Source organism: Lycorma delicatula, chromosome 6, assembly GCF_047948215.1.
Source record: "Lycorma delicatula isolate Av1 chromosome 6, ASM4794821v1, whole genome shotgun sequence".
In the NCBI taxonomy this organism is placed as follows: Eukaryota; Metazoa; Arthropoda; class Insecta; order Hemiptera; family Fulgoridae; genus Lycorma; species Lycorma delicatula.
The window spans coordinates 100,066,939-100,092,434 of record NC_134460.1 but is presented as its reverse complement, the minus strand read 5'-3'; the positions used below and the strand labels follow the sequence as shown (position 1 = coordinate 100,092,434).

The 25,496-nt window shown below is 30.5% G+C and overlaps 2 protein-coding genes across 6 annotated transcripts in view; both read left to right on the top strand.

Moving 5' to 3' along the window:
• The window catches only part of Mgtor (nuclear basket protein megator), a 122,720-nt gene extending 110,102 nt beyond the window's left edge, over positions 1-12,618 (top strand). For 3 of the 4 annotated variants that reach the window (XM_075368201.1, XM_075368200.1, XM_075368198.1), the window contains 2 exons: positions 9,917-10,141; positions 11,447-12,617. In XM_075368201.1, the coding sequence (XP_075224316.1) occupies positions 9,917-10,141; positions 11,447-11,583 (362 nt within the window). In that variant the 3' untranslated portion in view covers positions 11,584-12,617. Of the gene's footprint in view, positions 1-9,916; positions 10,142-11,446 lie in introns of all 4 variants that reach the window. The other variant, XM_075368199.1, reaches the window with a different exon arrangement.
• Positions 12,619-20,517: 7,899 nt separating this feature from the next.
• The window catches only part of Prp16 (ATP-dependent RNA helicase l(1)G0007), a 52,829-nt gene continuing 47,850 nt past the window's right edge, over positions 20,518-25,496 (top strand). Inside the window, exon 1 of one of the 2 annotated variants that reach the window (XM_075368197.1) lies at positions 20,518-20,725. The gene's annotated coding sequence lies outside the window, so the exon portion shown is untranslated. The remainder of the gene's footprint in view (positions 20,726-25,496) is intronic. The other variant, XM_075368195.1, reaches the window with a different exon arrangement.

The window sequence follows — 25,496 nt, the reverse complement described above, 5'->3', positions numbered from 1 at the left end:
TACTTAGAATTGATTTTCCTGTGAACAAGTACAAGATAACAACATTCAGTTAACTAAAGTAAACTGTTTTTAGTTTTTAACTAGTTAAGTTTTTTGTGACAAACTGTAATTTATGTAATGGGTGTTTTTTTAGAGTGATAGAACTTTGAATTGAAATAAAATACATAAAAAGGTAAGTTTGAAACCAATTTTGTTTTTATCTGAAAGTAACTTTCTACCATTTAATTTAAAAAAATAATTCCTGGCATATGTCCACCACCACTAGCTTTGATGAACCGGATTCGATCAGTCCAGTTTTGAACCACTTTTTCAAGTAATTGGGGATGTATTTTGTTAATAGCACGAGTTATTTTTGCTTCCAAATTGTCAATTGCTGCTGGTTTATCAGCATAAACCAGAGACTTCACAGATCCCCAAAGTTATTTTCTTTGAGGATATGTGAAGTCTCCACTGGTGTTAGGTCACATGATCTTGGAAGTCAATTCACTGGACCATGAAATAATTTTGTCGTTAAATTGTTGTTTCAATAAATTGATTGTTTTGGTAGCAATATGAGGTGTGGCACCATCCTGTTAAAACCAAGACTGTTGCAGTTCAATGTCATGCAAATCTGGAAACAAATAAATAATCACTGATCATTAATCTGTAATGATTACCATTGACAGTAACATGCACTCCAACCTCATTTTTAAAGAAATAAGGACAGACGATGCCTCCAGCATATAACCCACACCATGCAGTCAATTTTTTAGGATGCAATGGATACTTATAGATTAACTAAGGATTGATCTTACTCCATATATGGTAATTGTGCTTGTTGACATAACCATTTAACCAGAAATGAGCTTCATTCACTAAACAAAATTTTTTGATAAATAAGTGTATCAGTTTCCAACTTAGGCACCATTCACCAAACAAACTACACTTATTATGGTCTTGTGGCTTCAGTTCTTGTATCAGTTGCATCTTGTATGGGTGTAGACAAAGATCTTAACGTAAAATTTTCCATGTAGTGGATGGACAAAGTCCAAGTTGTTGAGAACGGCAACGAATAGACACATTTGGATCTTCTTCAATACTTTCACTGACAGCACTGATAATTTTGTCTGTACGTACAGATCTTTGTCTTGTTGGTTTTTCATTGAGTAGAGTAAATGTTTTTTGAAATTTATCAATAGTTCAACGAATAAGTTGCTGTGATGGACAGTTATATGCTCCTTAAAAATTACAAAGTGCTTTACATGTTTGGCAAACATAACATTGATTTTGGAAATATATTTCCACAATTTGTAAACGCAACATCAGTTTTTCCTTGATCATTTGCCAATGCTCGCTGATTGAAAAAAAAAAATGACAGCTATCGCTATCAAAAGTTCTATCACTGTGAGTGGTTTAGTAATGTGTTATAATTGGTCATTAAATGGTAGTACCTCCTTGCCTTATACAAGAGTTAAAAATTATCTGTTTTTAATTACACGTTCTTAATTGTGTTATTCTGTTAAATTTTTTATTGTTCTAAAATCTTTAATATAATAAAATTAAAAAATAAAATAAGTTAAGTATTAAAGTTATTTATATTTTTACATTATTTGAAAAATATAAGTAGTCTTTATAACAACAGTACCTTTATATAAGTTTAATCGAATCATATCAAAAGAAATACAAAATGCAAGAAAACCTATACTGATAAAAAATAAAAGGGTGGAGAGAAATAGGTAAAGGTACTTATCTTAAATCTCATGTATTTCATTAAAAATTTTATAGACTTTACTTGATTTGCTTTATTAATTTTTTTTTATACTTAAGAAGTTATCCTACTATTATTTTTTCCTATTATAATCAAATACTAATCTTTGTTTCATTTTGTATGTAGACCACATTTTTTTATCCAAAAATTCTTATACATTAGTTTTCAGGAAGAAATTTAGTATGATTACTAGAGAAACTTTCTTCAAAAATCAACCAAGAATGATCAAAATCATTTGATACAGTATAACTTAAACATACATTTAAAATCAAAATTTTCTTTTTTTGAAATTTCTTAACACTTAGCAAACAGACTTGTTATAATAATACAACAAAATTATTGTCAAAATATACAGACTAGTTATCACCTAGTGAGGTAATGAATTATGACATAGTCATAGTAGATCTAAGTGATGTGAAATAGATTGACGACTTGAAATTCTTCTACAGTACTCCCCTCAGCAGATTTCATAGCATAAAGTCATAATGAAATGTGGTCATTTACTCTAAGATGACTTAGCTGCCGTTTTATAACAAAAGCAATGGTATTCTTCGAAAAAAGGAATTTATTGTATGAATAAGCCCTTCTGAAGTCAAACAAGACAGGAAGGAGCCCTTCTGTCTTATTCTGTAGATGTAACTAACTGAAAGTTAGTTATTTAAAATTACTTTCTGCTTCAAACTAACTTAAAATAAAATAAATATTTCAAAATGTACATGATTTATTAATGTTAAACATTTAATTCAAGGTGTACAAAAAAGGATAAAATGTATACAAAAAACTATTTTTGTATACATTTTACAGAGCAATGAATAGAAACTTAGAGCAAATAAATGTAAACTGTAACTTTGACAGTTTTCCCTGCAAGTTTTCAAAGTGAGTATCTTGTATCACACAACACATCCAACCAACAAGAGTTTTCTATACTTTAACCAACCTGTGCCAACTGTTCAATTCTATACCTCAAACGAGTGTATGTGCCTCTGTTGCTAACTGATATGAGGCACATACTCAAGGTTCTTTATAAAACATCAAAGGAATTAGAGCAAATAAATTGAAACTCTGACCATCTTGTATCGCACGACACACATCCAACCAACAAGTTTTCTATACTTTAACCAACCTGTGCCAACTGTTCAATTCTATGCCTCAAACGGGTGTATGTGCCTCTGTTGCTAACTGATGTATGAGGCACATACACAAGGTTCTTTATAAAACACCAAAGGAAAAAATCACAAGGGGATTAAATCAGGTCATCTTGGAGGCTATTGCAAACAAGCACTGTCATTGGATCTGTGCCGACCCAGCAGTTGGGGAAAACATTATTCAACAGAGTTGAATAATTGAGAGTTATCTGTGTGGAGATGCACCATCTTGTTGCCAAATAAAATTCTGTGGCACATCTTGCTGTTGAAGAGCCATGTATGTAGCATATCCAAATAAGCAACTCCTGCTATTGCTTGCATTAGTGAAAAAGAACAGTCTGTATACTTGCTGTCAGGATATTGCACTAAAACCATTAATTTTGAAGAGTCCCTTTCATATTGTAAGCTTTAATGGGAATTTTCTGGCCTCCAGATATAGATATTATGTGTGTTAACTTTTCCACTAAGACGAAATGTTGAGCTATTGTTAAACAAGATGATCAAGAAAATTAACTTTGCAATATTTTGATTGTGAAGTTTGCAAGCACCACCATATTCAGTAGATATCAAAGCCTGTACAATTGTTAATGGTATGGACACATATGTAAGTATTTCAATATACTGTCATCACAGCATTGCTTGTTCACAGCCAGCCTTCCTAACAAATGTTTTAGGACTATGCAGAAAAGATTCCCTTTTCAGCTTTATCTTGGTTCCTCTTGATTGTCCCTTATTCTTCCTTTTACTCAGACTTCTGGTCATTTCAGACTGATTATGCCATCGACAAATATTATTATTCTTGGGGGTTCACATTTAAACATAGAAGTCTCTTTCTATTTAGGAGACATCTTTGCTAGTGATGATGTCAAATGAATAGATAGTGAATCAATCCTACAGCCTTGCACACAACTAAAACAGTCCTTTTTGCTGTTTGATTCTAATTTCAATATAAACACTTCTTATAACAGAATTTAATCATTTTCATGTGTAAGCAGTTGTTTATGTTTGAAAGTAATCTCTTACCAAATCTAACATCTTGAAATCAGTGTAACTTGTATAGATTTAAAAAAAAAAATTTGGTTTAGTTTGCAGTTGTATTTTGATGTAAAATAATCTGGTTTATACTTAGGTTTTATCTAGTTTATTTTTTATGTTTGTTTATAAAAACGTTTGTAATGAAATTTCAGAAAAGGAAATACCATCTTGGTCATTTTAATGATTCAGTGCTTTTTCTCTTATCCATCTGTTTGTGATGAACTATGTTTCTCTGACTTCATTGTCGTCTTATAATTATAAAAATACCATTCCCAGATTGAAACATTTTTTTATCTTGTTTATTTTAACTATTCTATTTTTAACTTGTTTTTTTTTTATTTCTTTTAAATTTGAAATTTCGCAAAAATAAAGTGTTCAGGCTGTGTTTCTAGATTCTCATTTAAACCACGTAAATTCCTTGCTCAATCTTTTTGTTTTAAAATTTTTCATTAACTTTATATATTATATTTATAGTAAGTTTGTCAACCAACATATATATATATATATATACTTTCTCTTTTATTCTTCATAATAAGTGAATTACTATTGAACTTCTTTTTTTTTATTATTTAGGGTCTGTAGAAAAGTTGTGTAAGTTTCAAACTTTTGTAGTAATTTATTTTTGCTTTATTCTTACCAGCATTTAATTTAATTTAATTTTTTCCATTTGAATGTTTCTGTATTGTAATGCGCTTGGTTTTAGTTGACACTTGTATCTGAATGCTTACATTGGCTTAAAAAAATGAAAATGCCGAAAAACATAAAACAGTTTTTTCTACTCTACATCTTTCTGTGACAATTGGTTTTGAGAATTGGGGAGTGGAAAAAGTTTTTTTATTTCTAAAAAAATTTCTAATTAACCTTTTTTAACATATGTTTCTTTATTTTTTTAGAAATTAGAATAAAACATATTTTTTTACTTTTTTTCATAATATTGTATGAACTAATGAAAGATAATTTTTTAAATGTTATCGTATTGCTTAGTTATTAAAAAATCCAAGTTGCACATTTAAATTATTTATTGCTAATTACATTCAATTAAGAAATACAAGGCAGAACTTATTGTTAACCAAATAACAGAAGAAATTTTAAAAATTAAAATTTACATGTATTTATGTATATTCAGATATTTATGATTGCTGTTTATATATTAACACCATCTAGAATATTACTTACCTAGCAAATTGAATACCTGAAAAGTGAAATAAGGTTGAAATCAGTTTAGGAGCAGTACGAATGATTTTTTCCTAAGTCAAGGGGCTTGTCTGCTGAATCGAAAAGAAAATGTTTTTATTGTAAAGTTGGTTATTTTAAAAGAAATTATCATTTGTGATAAGACGAAAATGTGGCAGACAAAATCAAGAATGGTCATGCGGCTGAGGAAATCAAGATGGACAGTAAGTACAACGAACTGATCAAGGAATAATCATGGTCAATAGAATTTCTTGTCAATAGAAATTTTTTATTACTAAAGTAGATACATCTGAAATTAATGACAATAAAAATAGATGAGATAATAATCAGATAAATTGTATACTTGATTGATTGCACTGATCATATTGTAAACAATAACTTTTTTTGATGAATATGTAGTTTTGGAAAAACTAATCTTAAAATTAGAGATGATCGGCAATTAACAAAAAACTGCCTCAAAAATAGGGGAAATAAACATTAACTCTGGTTAATGTTTTTTATCCAAAAAAAATAAACAAGATTTAACAAGTTATTCTAAAGTAAACTAGTAACATGTGGCAAAAATAAAAAATGTTACTAAAATTTACAATGAAAATAGAGATTCCTTTACAATCACTGTAAAGGAAGGTAATTTATATTGTATGATTAATTTAGTAAACAGTGAAAGTAAAAGTAAAATGACCAAAAGAAGTGTAATCAGAGTATATGAAATGGACAACTTACCTTTTAAAAATAAGAGAAAACGAACCAAAGAAATTTTATTATGATTCATATTAATTTAAATGAGCCTCGTGCAACAGTAGGCAGTTTGGTGAAAGATATTTTTTTATCATTCGTAGATTATTTTATTATAAACTAGCAAAAGTTAATTGTATAAATTAAAATTTGATTGGTAAAAGAGTAAAAAATCTAATATGGTGATAATGGTAAAAAATATTGGAATGTAAATTTATGTCAGTTAAAAGAAGGATATATGGATGTCACTAGGTGTTTTTTGGCCAGAAGTAATTAAAACAGCTACTTACTTAAAAAATGAATTCTAGCAACACTATTGAACGTAAAATACCTTATGAAATATTTTGGTGAAAAACCTAGTGCCAAGTTCTGTGGAACTTGGAACGTGCCAACTGATGTGGAAGTCAAGTTTTTGTGAGAATACCAGATCAATTAACAAAATTCAAATGGGACAATAAAGGGAAGGAGTATTATTAGGAAGTACAGAAGTAGACTACCAAAGCTTGTAGTAAAGAAAATAAATGCAAGACATGGATGTAGTAGAAAAGAATATAAATTGTATAAGTTTTAAAGACAATAATAGTAAAAAATCAACCAAACCAAAGTAAAAAACCAGATTCAAGCAATGATGAAAATAATGATGTAATAATGAGACCTAGATGGTTAGTGAGAGTAAGAAAGCCAAATAGTAGGTATGTAAAATGATCATTTTGTAACTAATTACATATATGTTAATTTTTGTGATGTAACTGTACCAAATACATATGAGTTGGCAATGCTAAGCAGTGAAGCTGAAAATTGGAGGAAAAAATAACTTAGAATAGAGAAATAGAAAGCTTAAATAAGAATAGAACTTTAAAACTAATTGAAAAGCCAAAAAGATAAAAAAGTTATTGTTGTAAAATGGGTTTTAATGTCAAATATTATAATTTCACTAACTATTTTAATGTTTTAGATTATTATTAAAAAATAAGCAATAAAATATTAAAATTAAAATTGTGGCTAATTAACTGCGCATGGAGATTGTTTTAATCAAAACATTGTTTGCTTTAAGGTAGTTTAATATTAGACTGAACGCTATAAAAATGTTTATGGTCAGCTGCTTAAAAGTTGTATAATATCATGTAGTTGTGTTTGCAAAAGCTTAAAGGTTTGGTAATTGATAAGAATTTTTTATTTTTATCGATAAGGAAAATTTTAGGAAAAATAAAAGCAATATGTTTTGGTAACAAACCATTTGCTAGGTGATATTTTGTTAGGCTTCCCTGCCTTTTTTATTATATTAAAAAAACATTATATAGTCTTTTTTTTTTTATTTGTTTAGTTTGCTTTAAGAATTTAATCCTGATTTTAGAAGTAATTTAATTTCTGTGAATATACGAGGTGCAACAATAAAGTAATGAGACTGATGTGAAAAAAAATGTTGCTTACCGTTTTAGTCATGTTTAGTGTTGTCTCCTTCAAAGTAGTTCCCCTCTGATTGCACGCACTTATTCCAGCACTTCTGCCATTAATGGTAACGTTTCTGGAACTCATCTTCTGTAATATCCTCCAAGACCCTCGTCACAGCATTTTGGACATCTTGTGTTGTTTGAAAATGGTGTCCCTTGACCATCATTCTGACTCTTGGAAATAGAAAAAAGTCGCATGGAACGATATCTGGTGAATAAGGTGGCTGTGGTAGTACTGAAATTTGTTTTGAGGTTAAAAATTGTACTGACAGAGCAGTATGGGATGGCGCATTATCGTGATGCAGAATCCAATTATCAGCAATGTTGGCACGGACATGAAGAACTCGTTTACGAAGTCTTTCTAAAATTTCTTTGTAGAAATATTGGTTAACTGTTTGTCCAGGAGGCACCCACTCTTTATGAACAATTCCCTTGGAATCGAAAAAGCACACAAGCATGCATTTCACTTCACTTTTGATTTTGACATGCCAGCTTTTTTTGGTCTGGGTGATCCCTTTGAGCACCATTGTGAACTTTGGCGTTTTATCTCTGGATCGTATTGAAAAACCAACCTTCATCACCAGTGATAACACGGCTCAACAAATCTGGATTGATTTCAGTTTGCTCTAACAGATTGGCTGCCACATTTTTCCGTGTTTCTCGTCGTTGTTGTTGTTGTGCGAGATTTTTGGGGACCATTTTTGCACAAATTTTTCTCGATTGATGTTGAGTTCTTCTGCAATCATTTTCACGGATAATCTTCTATCAGATCGTACGATTTCACGCACCCTGGTCAAGTTGACATCTGTCCGTGAGGTTGATGGTTGTCCTCTGTGGTCTTCATCTTCAACATTCGTTCTACCTTCGCTAAAAATTTTATGCCACCGAAAAACTTGAGCTCTTGACGTAACCTCACCTCCAAAAGCCTTCTGAAGCTTACCATAAGTTGTCGTCGTGTTTTCACCCAATTTAACGCAAAAAGAAATGGCATACCGTTGCGCAATATTTTGCGGTTTCATTTCTGTGATGAGAGACACAAACACGTGTTCACTTATTACAGCACAACTCACGACTGAGCAGTTGCATCAATGTGCCGCTTGGACTAGAAGTAGCTTATAGACCAAGGTCAAAGAAGGTGTGCCTACGCAAGCTGCAGGGTTGCCACATCTTGCAAAGAAAAATCAGTCTCATTACTTTATTGTCACACCTCATATTTGTATATAAAATGGTAATTCTAATTTTTTTAAGTAAACCCAAATTCATTAAAAATTTTTTTTTTTCATTTTCTAAATTACTTGCATTGCAACTATTAGAAAATTGTAATATGTTTGAAGACCATCATTAATTTAAAAGACATAAGGTGGTTTTGTGTTCTGTATAGTTTTCTTTACTTTTGTAAATAGATTCTTAGTATCAGTATCAAAAAAAATGATTAAATGAAACTCATATTGATTTTAAATTATCATTAAAGTGCAAAGAAATATATTGTCATGTTTAGCTCATTGAGAGCAAGAATTTTTTTTATTCCATTTGTCAGCACACTGTTTAGAAATTGGCAAAAACTTAAGTTAACTTAAGTGTATTTACAACTGTTGTATTATTATTCATAAATATAAAAATTACAAGAAATATAACAATTTTTTCAAAGCTCAATTTTTGTACAATTGTGACTAACTTATTGAATTTTATAGATTATGAACTTGCTTATTTATAAAATGTATGAGAGTGCATTTTACAAACACCCATGTGTATGATTTAAACATTTTATTTATGCATTTGTAACAAAATTGTTTTCAAAAAGTCAATCGTATCTTTTTATGAGTCTACATAAGCAATGTTTTTTATACTTTGAATATAATTTAATGTGATTTCACATTGTATAGTCATTGTCAGATATTTTAAATCTGACTGAAGATTCTGTTTGTTTATATTTCTTGCTTCTCACTATCTTTTAACTCAATATTTGATCGATAATTGGCTTATTTTGGTCAGAATGCTTAAAATTTACATAGAGTAGTTAGTATACTTTCAATTCTGCTTACCATGAAAAATATTTAATTATAGTTTGGCAAGTTAACAATCTTAGTTAACAACCTTGATTGTTTTGTATTTCAAGATCACATTACGGCCCCCACTCGATGCGTAGTATAATTAAAAATTTTAATTTTGTATTTATTTTTTGATGACTTATATTCATACAGATATGTATATTGTTATATGCAATGAATAATATATATATATTTTATGATTTGCATTGATCTGTATAATCTGAAATTTCTCTTTGCTGTTGTACATTCACAGAGTTTGTTCTTGTTGGATTATAAAAAAGAAATGTTTAATTGTTCAAAAATATTACTAAATCAAGAATTGAGTGGTTTACATAGGAAAAAATTTTAACTGCATATTAATAATAAAATTTGCATATTTTAACCAAATATCATAAAATGTGAAATGTCCATGATAATGCTTTCCTCAACTACAATTTTTGCAAGAGTTCTATTTGTTAATTTTTTTATCATAATCATTTTAGTAGGTGATAGTAAAAACTTTAAAGTAAGAAAAATTAATATATTATGTATGTTGTATTCAAGTTTATTTTTCCTTTTCAGGTGTGAGTTCAGAAGGAGAAAAGCAACAAGTAGTTGTTGAGGATATTGAAGAAGGACGTGAAGCAGAAGCTAGTGAGGCTGGGCCTAGTAGGTCAACTAGTAGTGTAGTTAACCGTGGTTCAGGTACTGCCCGTCGCTCTAACCGCCAGGTTGTATCAAGAAGTCGAGCTAAACCTCCACCACAACGAATTACCTGGGATGAAGATAACTCTGCTTCTCAAAGAGGTTAATATGAATTTAAAATTTTTGTTTTGTCATAGATCATATACATTAGTTTTATTTTGACTATTTCTTTATTTGCTTTATATTTAAGCATACTTAAGTCTGGAATTATATCAATATTTTAAGTTTATTTTCTGTGTGTGTTCAGTGTATGGTGGTTATCAAAAGTGTATGTATTTTTATGATGCTTTAGCCACTGGAATGAGAGAGATTGTTGAAAAAAATTAGTTGGCAAAAAAAAATGTAAAAGTTGCAGGCTGACATTACAAACTGAATTTGTGTGTAATGAAAATAGTTAATTTTTGTTGAATGAAGTTAATGGAAGGAACCATTAAATTATATAGACACAATGTTAATATTAAAAAATATTTTTATACAATATGTTAAAATTAAAATGGAATCATTGGTTCCAGAAAGAAACATTTTTAACAGAAAGAGCAAAATTTTTCAAGTCCCTAGGTGTTTAGGTTAACTAAAGGATTGCTATTATCAATTAAATATCATACTGAAGAAGGACAGGATAAGGCTTTATTATGTTATTAGGGATTTTATATAATACTGTTTAATGCTTTGTTCAGCATCTTTATTATAAAGGCAAAAAGGTTTTATAAAAAAAAATTTCATAATAGGTATTGTGATTGCTGTAAAGACATATAATTAGGATGTTTGAATATAATTAAAATATTTGAATGCAGTATAGTGCTCCACTGCATAAAACAGATAACAGGAAAAGTATAGAGAGTGGCAATTGAATATTGAAAATTAGTTGTAATAAAGTTTGAAATGAAAGATAAGATAAACTGAAAAAAGAAAATTGTATTGCAGTTTTGCTGTGATGAAGTAGGTTTGATTTAAATATGCAGGATAGCTCAAAATTGGTATGAGAAGGAGTGAAGGTAAGAAGTAAAATAAAAACAATGAAATAGATGAGACGGCAAATATAATGAATATGTTATTAAAATAGAGACAGAACAGATAGGAAACCAGAAGTGAATGAAAAAAATCAAATGACTACATAATAAATATACCATTTTTCTAAAATCGATCCTTTCAAGACCCATATCACCTCTGTACTAAATAAATATATAATGTAAATCAACTTGATCCACCCAAGTACAGAATTAAGAAATATCTTTATTTGTTTTAGTTGTTTTAGTAGAAAAACAACAAAATAAGGCAAGATAAATCTTAATTCTATACTTGGGTGGATCAAGTTGAGTACATTATATATCCTTTTTTTAAATACTTTGAATAAAAATTAAAAGGTTTTTGTAATTAATCTGTTTTGTTTTATTTTGGTAATTACAGGTACAAGTCAATTTAGAGTCCGTGCTCCAACACCAACACGTGGTATATCAGCAGATGCTAGTAGAGGTGGTTCTATGTTTAGAGGAAGAGCACGTAGAATGCGAGGCTACCACAGTACATTCCAATCTAGATTCTAAAATTAAATTTTGTGAATGTAGGCTAAGTTATTTATAAAGTAATTTAATTTTGATCGTATCATTCTTCACTTGTATATTAAAATGTTTATATTTTATATTTATAATTGATATTACTTTTTAAGTTGACTTTTATTTTATCATTGATGTAAATTACTTTCTTATTTCCATTTTTTAAATATACACATTTTAAAACATGTAAATTTATTTTCAGATATATGTTATACTAATTGTAACATTAAGTTTTAATTTTTATTGCTCTTTGTTTTAAATTAATTACTTGTACCGATCAAATACATATCCGTAGCTAAAATACCCTTTAATTGAAATCCAGAAATATAAATTTTTTGCACGCCAGTTCTGGATAAAAATATAGTGGATATATTCAGTTATGATTATAACCATGGTACATAGTTCTTTCAGCCACTCATTAATCAAATTACTATTTACAATACCAAAGTTAAACTACATTAGAAGAGCTGTTTCATACATAACATGATATGATTAGCGATCTATGTAAATCGAAATAATTAATCAGATAAGTAAATAATCATCAGCCATTACTCTCTCCTCACAGTGTTGTTCAAGATTGTTACATTTAATTGAAAATCTATGAGAGAGACATATCATGATGTGATTGTAGTCTGAAGTGTTTTTATTTAGTTAATGTTTCCAAATGTTAAATGAAATTGTGCAAAAGTAATAAATGTGTCTTCAAGAAGTTAGAAAAAAGTACTGTTGTCTGGAGAGAAATCACAGAATTTAAAGCACTTGAAAATTTCATTTATATGTAATTGTTAATTATTGTAATATTATTAGGTTGTACTTTAGTAGACTACCAGAACTAATTAAATGTTCATGTCTATTTTTTTTTTTTTTTAATTTAATCTTTTACATAATAAACAACTCAAAACATAGTAATACAAAATTCCAAGTTTGAAAATAATTTTTGTTGACCATATTATTTATTGCAAGAATTTTATATTGTTAGCAGTATTCCATATTTTTATGAGAAATACACAATCTTTCCCTTAAAATTATTTTGCAGTTTGTTATCAAATAAAGCATAAAACTTAAAGAAGACAGTAAATTTTGTTTGTTCTATAGTTTGTAGAATAATAATGATATTTATTATAATTTGCTGTTTTTAATTATATAGCAATTTTTTATAAATTCTCACAAAGTAAAGCAAATTTGTCAAAACACAAACGTGAAATGTGTTGTACAATTTTTAAAGTCAATAAATCATATGAAACAATGAAATTTACGCCTTATTCCAGAAGATTCCAAAGATTGTTCAATATGGCTTCATTTTGTTCCTGGAGGAGAAAGTGTGTCATTTTTTGCTAGTTATAACTCAAAAGTGCAGAGTTTTCTGGATCACAATTACGATTTTTTTTTTTTTAATTTTCATTTGTAGAACATGTCTAAAATTCTTTTCATTTCTTTGTAAGAAACATAAACGTTTCTTTGTGACATTCAGCGTATATGAGTATTCAATATATAGAGTATATCACAAAGTTCTTCTGGGACTATAGCCTATTCTACTCGTGAAAATTGTGGAAACAGTTTATAAAAATATACATTTAAAAATGCTTCATTTGCTAGTTACAGCTAATGAAAGATTTCACTCTTGATTTTAGTTACCCAAGTGAAGTGAGGTTGTACTGACATTTTTAGGATGTTAAGTAAGGGGGCAGAATTAGTGATTTATGGTTTTTTGACCTGAAAAATCGAATAAAATGCATCCCAGAACCATATCTGCAGTATTTTTGTGAAAAATCTGGAGTGAACACCAATAATTTGAGGGTAAAAGAAACTTATTTTTTTGTTTGATGTACAGTAATTTTGTTACATGGGTAATAAAACATATAAAATGTTTTAAACAAAACTTGTAAAGAATTTAATTCTAAACAAAATTATGTTAAGATAAGTTGAATAAAACAAAGAAAAGTTAAAAAAATTTCAATTTTATTTAGAATTACTACATTAGTCCGAAAAGTACGTATTTAATGTGAACAAAAACAAATTCAATTTTTTGGTGATGTGAAAGATTTGTAAAATAAAAATACTTAGATAATATTTTATTTATTAATGGCAGAAATATAATGTTTAAAAAGTTATTTCAAAGATGACAATAAAAATAACAGCTGTTCAACAATGCGCAATACTGTATTATTGTTTAAATCATTCTGTAAGATACATTAAGTGTATCATGCACTGTGAACTGTGATGTCATTAGTGAAGGTTTTGTGTGAATTTTAGTTTGAATGTGATCGGTTTGAAGTAATGCTGTACTTATTTTCAGCAGAGGAATACACTTATATGGTATTCATTTTGGTTGTGTAATATGGTATTTTATACAAAACAAAAATATATTCTTGAGAAATTTTCTGCATTATGGATGCGGCTGAACAACTTTGGACAGCTCTGAAAAACTGAATAGAGCAACACAGTATAGAAGCATTGTTAATGTGTTGAAAATGGCAGGCTTTTTTTAACATTTATTACAAACTGGTACTGTAATGCACTTCGGTTTAGTGTGCTGTTTCTAAATAAAATTCACATTTTTCTAATTCTTTTTGTTTTAGTTAACTTATTTTACACCATTGAATTAAATTCTCTACAAGTTTTATGTGCTAATTACCCATTTAACAAAGTTATTGTGCATCAAACTTAACAAAACTGGGTTTTTTATCCAATTTATTGGTTTTTACCCCAAATTTTTCTAAAACTTATACCGATTCTGCCCCTTAATAACCTAAAAATTTCAGTTGACCAATTTCACCAGGGTAGCTGAAATCAAAGAGTGAAATCTTTCACTTGCTGTAACTTGTAAACAAAGTATTTTAATACAAGTTTATATGAACTTTTCTGTTATTTTCTACAGGTTATTAAAGTACCTGAAGGACTTAGTGGTGCTATGATATATAAAACGTTATTTTAATTTAATAATAATTGGTCATACATTTATAAAACATCTGATGTAACAAATAAGCATTATCGTAAGATTTAATTAAAAATTAAAATAATTATTACATATTTATGTAAAAATTATGAATGATAAGCAGGAACTGGATTTATCCAAAAGCATCTTTGCATTATATTGGACTTATCGATAAATATGTGAGTAGTAAACCATCCCCATCAAGTCGTGGTAACATCATATAAATTAAAGAATTTGTTGCACAAATAGAACCTTATATTTGTAATAAGATAAGACTCTTAGTAACTAAAGATCTAGTAAGATTCTAATAAAAACCTTCAAGGAAGAAAGGATCAAGGAAATTTTAAATTGACAATCCGTACAAATAAATAGAATTTGAAACATGACAAACAAAACTGTAAAGCTTATTTTTGTAAAATAATATATCAAAATAAGGGGATATCTTTATACTAGGCCCAGTCAATGTACGAGCTTGTGATGACACGAGGAGACTCCAAGGAAGTAAAAATCAAGACAAAAAGTGAGATGCGTACTAGGAAAAAAAATTAATTATTGGTACTGGTTTTGGGAAAAAATCTATAATTTAAAATCTCAATTTCGGTACGAACATAAAAAATTGCTAACAAGTAAGAAAGCAGCTCAGGCACAAGAACTCTGGTGTGGATATGAGCCTTTACTGTTTATTCTTCACAGATTTAAGTTAAGAGGGAGCTGCAGCAAGACCTCTGAAGAGGAAGTGGAATTAGTTGATGTAAGTAATGACAATTTAATTTATTTAAAATTTTATAAATGAATCGTAACGTAAGTTAATTTTAACTTGCAGAAAATTCATAATTTAATGAAAGTTAGTTTAGCAAGGAATTGTTCCTTATGATGATACAAAGTAATATTGAATTTTATGTTAATTAGTTGGTGTTTATTAAGGAATGTTTTATAAATTAATAAAAATTCTTTATCACCATCATATGATCTTCACAATCCACCAATAAAGTTCTTATTTACATTATCTGAATCAAATGAACCTGGTGGTTTGCAATAATCTCTTGATATTGAATTCCTGTAAATGTACTAATGGGGATAGATGCAAGACAATATTACCAATTATTTTTTATCAGAATGTAAGTCTGATTTCAGTATAAACCCAAATTTTGAACTTAAAATATCAAACATTTTCTCAATTATTCTTCATACTCTGCTTTGTGAGTAATAAAGTATTCTTTTTGGTAGATTGTCTTTGTGTGGGCCTTTATAAGCCTTCGTTCTGTAAGTTGTGAATGAACCGTCTACCCCAAAAACAAAAGGTAGAGGAGTTGTCTGTGCTGGTAAAATATCTTCTGCAGGCACATCTAATTTCCCTTTAACATTTTCTCATAAGAAGACATAAATTTTAAGTAATAAAACTAGTTTTAATAGTAAAAGGAATTTCGACCTCTACAATTAAGAATAAAAGTAGTAATTTGTTTAAGAAAGAAAATTTCTGTTTGTTTTCTTTGCGTTAAGTACGAAATATTTTATTACTGGACAAAAATATTTTTATATAGAACTCTCTTAAGATAGAATAATCTGGTAGTTAGTAGAATAACTAAGCAGAAATCTGAAAAAAATTTGCCAGGTATAATGAGAGTGTGATTCTTTCGATCTCTCTTACTCTTACTGATGTCACATCAGTATGAAGTTTAATAGTAATATAATTAAGACAAATTAAATTATCGCGCAACTCTTTTAATATGAGAAATTTTTGCAAGATGGAGGAAGGGCTACAATCCTGATCTAACTTTCATAACCATAGGTGCACAACTATGCCACACTGTTAGGGAAGTACTTTATAGATTACAGACAACTTTCCAAATTCTCAACACAGATGATAGTCAATACTTTAGGCACACCAATTCCCATCAATTGTCCTCTTCCCTTATCTAGATGGAATTTTAGGAAAGCAAACTGGGATAAATTCAACAAGCAACTAGAAGATGACATCAGGTGAATTCCATCAAAAATAGAGAACTATAAAAGATTTGCTGCTTTAGTAGTCAGCTCTGCCAAAAAATATATCTCCTGAGGAGTAATAAAATTCTACATTCCCTATTGGAATGAAGAGTGCCAAGAACTGTAGAATGCTTATGAATGCACAAGAGACCAGGTAGGCAAGCAATAACTAGAAGCCCTGAACAACGCTAGAGCAGTTAGATGCTGGAGATCCTCAACTTTAAGCATTGCAGCAGAACAGCATGGAATTTATTGCTCAAGCTAGAAACCAGATTATAAACACCCATCGCTACTACTAAAACCCCTAGGCCAGAAGCCATATTCAAAAGAATTAAGAACCTATCGCAGATCATTATAGATAACACACAAAAGAGAACTGAGGTATGCAATTGGTGAAATCCATAAAAGTCATCAAAGCTCCTCCCCATTATGGATCCTATCACAATGGAAAAATTCAATGCTGCAATCAATTTAACAAAATGTAGAAAAGCAGCTAGATTAGACAACATATATCTTGAGTTTATTAAACACATCGGTCCAAACATGAAATGATTGCTTTTAAATCTTTATAATGATGTCCTGCGAAGGAATAAGTTACCAAAACATTTCAAGAAAAGTAAAGTAATCCCCATTTCTAAGCCTGGGAAGGACATTACTCAACCTGAAAGCTACAGACCAATAGCACTTCTAAGCATATGTCTCAATATCTTAGAAACAATATTACTTGTGCGTCTAATACCCATTGTTAGTAATGGTATACCAATGGAGCAGGCTGGTTTTATGCCAGGAAGAAGTTGCTGCGATAAGATCCTTTTGCTTACAACCTGTATAGAGAAAGAATTTCAACAAAGGCTTAAAACATCTGCTGCATTTATTGATTTAAGTTCAGTCTGGAAAGGACTACTACTCAAGATGTACCAGTTTGTTCCTTAATTAACTGAATGAGATGCTGAGTAATTGACTTTTCCAAGTATAGCTAAATGAAAAGCCAAGCATTTTTCTACAGCCTACCACAAGGATCTGTAATGGCACCTCTACTGTTTAATATTTATATCTCGGATATACCACCAACTACATCTCGAAAATTCATATGTGCAGACAATATTGTCATCGGTGCCCAAACCAAGGCTGAACTGATACTTCTGTCAATACAGCCTCAGTTTTTTCTGATTGTACAAAGGTCTTCTTCATCTTTGAACAATCAGAAAATATTTCAAAAAATGGGTACTCCCGCCGACTCCAAATAAAACTAAAGTCATGGCGTTCCTTCTAACAACAGGGAAGCTCAACGAACTCTTGCCATTAACATGAAGGAGTTGCACTGAAACATAATCCAAAAGATACCTCAGTATCACGATTGACAGAACACTTACCTTTAAACAACACCTTCAAAAATGATCAGCTAAAGTTAAAACCAGAGCCAGCCTGATTCAGAACCTGGCCAATGCATCTTTGGGAGCTACTGCTGAAACTTCAAGAATCAATGCACAACCCTCGTACATTCAATTGTAAAATATTGTGCTCCTGTTTGGATTAATAGCTGCCACATCAAGCTCGTCAACACACATCAGAACCAGGCTATGTGAACCATAACTGGAAATCATTAGAATAACTCGGCTCTCCAGTGGTTGCCATTACTGAGTAATGTGTCACCCCCCCACAAACTAGACAACTGGCAGCCCTCAAATCACAGTTGGAAAAATATAATGGTAACCCATCTCTGCCTATTCATGCTGATATAGATTTTCTCAAACAGCAACAGAGACTAAAGTCCAGACATCCACCTGTAGCAGCCGCCGATCGGGTCAATGACCTCAACACAAAAGATCACTATGACAAGGTTAGAATATCACTAACTCCAGCCTTATGACAGATCATACTCAGAGGGTACCAGGATTTACTCTTTTCAGAAGAGTGGTGTAACATCAATAGGATTTACACAAATCATGGTATCTGCAATAAGAGGCTGACTCAGTGGGGAGCTGCGGAAAGCCCACAATGTGGAGTTGAAGAGCAAACAATCGCCCCGCCTGGCCCTGGTTTGTTAAAATACATTTTTTAGAGGCTTGTTACAAGACATCCATGATCTTACCCCTGAAGCATTGGAATGGCTGACCCACTGACCTGTGTCTGTGATAAAAAGGTACAATAGACATAATATTGTTAAATTATTGTAAAAATTGCAATGTTGAAGTTCATTCAAATATATAATACGGGTAATTTAATGAATTGAACAGTAACAAATGAACATTTTTTTTAGATTTTTTACATACTTCTGACAAATTTTGATTATGCTTGCTTTGAAATCCTTAAGATATATGGCAGACTTGTAAATGATGGTAAAAAGACAATAAAGATTAAGGGTTGCAGCCATTCTAATTGAAGCAGGAATACCTTTAAATTGATATATAATTTTGGTATTTTTCCACAACTATTTGAAGAAATACTTCAAAATCGAAGAGAATAGCCTAGCAAAGTTTTTAAATTCCATTCCATCTTCCACTTTTAATGTAAAAGATTTAGTTAAATTCTGTTGGCTTCAGAAAACAACTGTTGCATCCACCAATGTTTCGATTTTATTATTATTGACTGTTTACAATAACTACAGCAGATTCATTCTCCGAAAAGAGCAATTTCATTTTCCATGTCATGACATGGAAAATTAGTATTTACTGGTCATGAATACTATCTTGGGTGTGAACCCGTATAATACGCACAGACGGTCACGGAACAAAAGTGGTCATACAATCTTGAGACAGTATCACCAATGTCCCGAATGTGTCTTTTGACATTGCATCTACTATAACCTGTGGCTGCTCGCGTATAGGCACTACAGCACTCCCACTTGATATTATTGATAACATTTAATATAAAGAATCCTTTATTTATACATGTACAATATATAATACTAAAGATTAATGTAAGTAGCCATTCCCCAGTTTATGAAAAAGATACAAAAATCTTTGTATGGAACTATGCGCTTCACAGTTCCAGCCGCGTGGTGTTTGGCTGTTGTGCGGATGCGCACATAGGAAGCTGATCGCGAGGGAAAGAGAGAGCACTGTCATACCTGCAGTGTCGATCCTACCGAGCTGGCGGAAAGTTTTTTTTTTTTACTCCATGAACATTCCTTTTTCTAGTTTAATCGGTGGCAGGAATATGAAAGCGGTTTAATTGATTTTTCAGTAGTGATCTGAAGATGGCGGAAAGCAAGGGCTCTTTGATTGCCAAATTTGTCCAAAAACACGCTGGAAGGGCAAAACAGAAGGGAATTAGTAAAAAGTGATTATGTATTTGTTTCTGTGAACATAGAAATTTAAATTAAGCACAGTTGGACTATAATGTTTTTAAGCGGACATCTATTAAGTTATTATCTAATAATACTAAAAAAATATTATCTGTATTGACATTTTATTATTTATTCGGTTAAACCGAATGTACCATATTCTTGAATGTGATAAGTGTAGAATTAGATTATTATCTTGCTTCCAGATATTCTACAAGATTCATTTTTTCGGTTCTTTTATTTTACAGAAAACTAACCATCTCCTTGAAAAGGCCCAGAAAAAAATTTTCTGGAGCAGCACCCTCACTAATTTTAGTAGTGTATAACTGTGATGTGCTAAGCTTAAAAAACAAAACGAAAAATAAAAGAAATGTTAAAATACCATGGGTTGGGAGGTTAAGGCGTGATTTTGTTTGGTTAATTTAACGCAGCCTCACTTCGGTCTTCCTTCTCAATCTAACTGGCGTTCCCATTTCAATCATACTAGTTGGGAATACTTGTGTTATTACATAGTCGTTTGTTTTTTCGTGTTTCTTTGAAGTTTTGGAGATCTAATAAACAAAAAATTGTTTCTGCAAAATTCTTTTGATTGAGAACCTCTATATACGCAAATTTATCAATTGCAACGTAAGTCATATGAACTAGTTCGTGAATAAATAATGTTTTGAGTATTCAGTTAAAATATCGATTCATTTTAATACTATTTTCAATCGTAGGCCAAAGTAAGCAGTATTAGATTCCGTGCATAAGTTTACTGTTCTTGTACATAACCTAGTAACTTGTGGTGTGTTTATTTAGCGGTTAGCACTGTAAAATTCGTGTACTTAAGTTGTTAGATTTTTTATTTAATTAATAAAATGGTTTCAATCTTTTACTGAATTTCAGGAACAACGTTTCTGTGTAATTGTTTAAGTTTAACGTTTGTGGTAAGTTTAATGGTTAAGAACCAACCCTAAATTTGTTTAAAATCAACATCCATGTATTTAATTTTAATATATTAAAAAAAATTAAATTCTTTAATTTAATACCGTTAAATTTGTTTCTTGTTTTGCAACAAATAGATTAGTAATTCTTGTTTTGAATTACTTTTTAAATAATAGACTTTTATTATAAAATTCTTAGTTGAAAGACCAGAACACAATTTAAAAGAGCTTATAAATGAACTTATAAAAGAGCTTACAAATCAAGTTGGCTGGCTTATTCTCAGTTAGTAATATTTAAGCTAGGGATCCATATAATATCACTCAATATCCCTACCCTGTAATTTCATTAATTTTATTTCATTGTCATTGTAAGACTTTGAACCTGGTAAAAATTTTGATCTTCGTGTGATATTTCTGTTGGTTGTTGTAGAATATTGAAAAATTTATGTTGAAATTTCTGAAAAAAGTGAATGAAAGGGCCGAAAAAATTCTATTACATTAACAATTATTCTGAGAAGCACAAGTTGTAAGTATTTTTATGTTTAAAAAATACACTACAGAAGTAACTGATCCACGTGAAAAATGGTTTTGATATGTAAAAGTTGTGAATCGCACATATGTTGTAAATGAGAGATAAAAACTCAGATATTATAAGTTGCTCAAAATATGAAGAGTAGTTTCATAAAACGTTTGTCAAAAATCAGATGAAATGTTATCTATCTCTCATTTCACAACTGCAAAAAATAAAGTCAGAAATGTGGTAGTGAATTAAGCAAGCATGTTGTGAAAGAAGGGCAACAAAAATGACACTATTAAAGAAAATCATTTTAAGAAAATAGAAGTGAGAAGTTGAATGAATAGAGTTTTTGATGACATGTTCCATTTGTAAACACATACAAATTTTAAACCTTAAAGTGAAAATTAGTCATAACAATATTCTTTCAGAATTATTGTTATGCATTTAAAACCAAAATTAGGTTGTGAAATATTACTATTGATTGCTGTGGTGAAGTGGTAGCATCTCAGCCTTTTATCTGGGGGTCCTGGGTTTGAATCCCAGTCAGGAATGCCATTTTTCACAGGCTAAAAAATTCCATTTCTATTTTCCCTTGTACAAGCTTCAAAGCTTCTGTGGTGAATTAATGAGATTAATTCATCCAGAAAAAAAGAATATAGAATAAGAATTTAAGAAAGTTATACCCTCAAAAAAAATAAATGAAAGTTTTTAAAAATGACCAGTGAGTAAGACATACAAAAAGGCATTAATCGTCAAAAAATGAAAATTTCAGATTAAATAATTTTATTATTGTGTTTAGGATTGTGAGATTAACAATAAAATAAATATACAATAAAATCCTTTTAAAAAATTTCTTCATGTACAGTATTAGTTTTATACAAAAAGGAATCATCAACCAGCTATTAACCGTTATGTTTTTAAAAATTTGTTAGATGTTCTGATTGAATTATTTATCTGCTTTTAACATTCTAGTTTATGAAATTCAAAAAATAGTCAAGCAACAAATTAAAAATATTTTATTCATGTAATTAAAATAATATGAGTGAAATTTCTTTGTCTGTTATGAAATTGACAGAAGTTGATTTGGTTAACAGATTAATATTATTTTCTTTACAAAGCTTTATAATATAATTTCAGTTTTTTAAATATTGTTTTTAACTTTTGGCCATAGCAAGAAGAAAAAAGGGGGTTATATGTTTCACCTGTGTGGCGTATATTCATGATTTTCTTAATACCTATTGCAGCTATCAACTTTGTTCATTCACAAAATTATTTGTCGTGTTCCCCCTAAGGTCTAAAAATTTAAAGCCATAAATTCATTAGGTTTAAAAATGTCCAATTTTATTATTTTTTTAAATTCATTTTCCTAAAGTAGGGGAGTTAAAAAAGTTTTTAATTTTATACTTGTTTATAAAAAAATGTATACTTTTTCATCATTATTTTATTCGAATTAAAAGAAATTATTTTACAATCATGGTAAAATATTTTTAATACTCTTTAGTTTCAATTTCTTTACTTTTCTAAAAATATTTTGTTTTTCTGCAAATTATTTGTATGTTTGAATTTTTTAACTTTCACTTTTCATCAAATGAACAGTTCGTTATTGAATTCAGTATGTATCACTTTTTGTCTCAGATTTTGATTTTGATTTCGTTTACAAATAAAGGATTGTTAGAGGTTACAAAATTACATGAATGGCTGTGATCGGTTGTTGGGTTCAACTCAAAATGGCCTCCAAAAATTAAAATTCTTTAATAATCATTACACAGTAACGGTATGTAAGCTATCGAGTTGGTTGAAATGTACTAATCTAAGGTTAATGCCATAAAACTGCCAAAACACGAGATAAATAAATTATATTTAACATATTTAGTATACTTGGAGATAATAACTTTGTTAGAAATGAACTAATAATTGAGAGAACAGTAATAATAATAAGAATGTTCTTTTGGAAAAGTTTTACTAAACTTTTCACTGATAACTGGTTTAATTTTTTAACTTAAAACTGCTTATGTTTCTAAATTTTCAAAATTATTATGACTCAAACTTAATAATGTTGTTTATTTGAAGAATTATTTTTAAGCATTTAATATTAATATTTTTTTTTTGTTTTTTATAAATGAGTTTTAATTTTTGTATTAACGTATCTTTGATATCTTTGTTTTAATATGTATTAGTATTCACAGTAAAAATAAAAGTATCATATTATAACATGTTTCTATTAAAAAAAGTGTGAGTTTATTCATTTTATTAAACTGTACCCTTCTATTATGTTTTTATAGATGTATTGCTTTTTAAAGCAGTTTAACCAATATTTTTTTTAAGAAAATCAATATTTTCAAGTTTTCATTGATAATACTAACATAAAACAAACCAAATTTATTTGAAATTTTAATTTTTGGGTACTTTTGAAGAAGATGCTTGCAACTGATAAGGTGATCTGTAGTTAGTCACTATAGTTAGTTAGTTGTTAGATGGCACTACTGAAAGGCTATCACTGTCGCTTAGCTAGTAAAGATACTAACGGACTAACTACAGATTGCCTTATCGGTTGTGGGCATCTTGTTGAAAAGTACCAATTTTTGATGTATTGGTAATTTCCAGTTATGAGTGAGTGTGAAAAGTAGTCATAAACATTTAAGGCTATTTTCTCCAAAAGTATTGAATGTTGGTTTACTGATGTTGATGATGTTATACAGTTATTTCAGTAATCAAGACATTCTTTGAGATGTCTCAGAAGTACGGAAAATGCTATCTAAAGATTGTCCTGAGGGTAGTGTTTTAGGACTCCTGCTCTGGATTTTTAAATTCGATTTTTTGATGTAGTTGAGTTTACCCAGTGGATGCTATGTTATTGCATATGAAGATGATGGGCTTTTGCTGGTTAAAGGGATTCGAGGAATGAGATTGAATTTGGGGAGCCCAGGTTTGAACTTGCTTCCTCTAGTTATGGAGTTTGCAACATAAGGTGACGTTTAGCCCAGAAAAAAACAATGATGATGTTGCTCATTGGCAGACTAACTGTTATATGATGATTCCGTTTATCAATGGTAGGTCATAGAATTAGTTGTGTCTTGCTGCAGAGGTGGTGGAAACCCCATTTACGGGTGCCGAAGCAGTGTCGGACTCGCTGACAGGTTCTGCAAGATGATATTAGGTGTGTATTTTATTCCTGCACGCTGATTTAAATCTCCACCCCTGGCTACCCCTTTTCTGGTACAGCTGGTGTGCATTTCATCAGGAAGGGGGTAAAATCCTCATACACACAATCAAACACCCTCCGAAAGTCACACACATGAATAATATGACATAAGGCAAAAGTGCATCACACATGCAACACAACAGCTACCATAAACTTCACACATCGCTACACATAACTAGTCACATCCATCCCCTTAACAACACATTTGTAAAAACTTACTTTGCATACAACAGCAAACACCAATCACTTACCATGTGCACGCGTGCACACACACACACACACACACAGAATCGCATCATAGGCACATCCCTCAACAAAACACAGTCATAAATAGTCACTGACATACAACATACATACCACTTACCACAGGTCACCATCAGACGCATTAAGAGGAGTGCCCTCGACCTCATCACACACACACACACACACACAGAATCGCATCATAGGCACATCCCTCAACAAAACACAGTCATAAATAGTCACTGACATACAACATACATACCACTTACCACAGGTCACCATCAGACGCATTAAGAGGAGTGCCCTCGACCTCATCACACATACACACACACACACAGAATCGCATCATAGGCACATCCCTCAACAAAACACAGTCATAAATAGTCACTGACATACAACATACATACCACTTACCACAGGTCACCATCAGACGCATTAAGAGGAGTGCCCTCGACCTCATCACACCAAGCCGACCCTCATACGTACGGGGCACCCCCTAGACGTTCAGCCAATAGCCAAACACCCTCTGGCGACCCCTTCTTCGCCTGCCCCTGTGGGACTCTTCCCAGGCATAGAGCTCCTGCATTACCTTCCTGGCAGACATTGCTATGGTCCAATTACTTGCACTCTCAAGCAGATCCGTTATACTTCCTCAGGTAAAAACTTACCCATTCTGTCTATTGCATGCAATGCTTCACTCTTCTGATCCTTGAATCTAGGATAGCTGAAAAAAACGTGGTATTCTGTCTCATCCACACTTTCACAAACCGGACAACATGGGGAGTAGTCAAGTCCAAACCTATAAAGGTACTTTC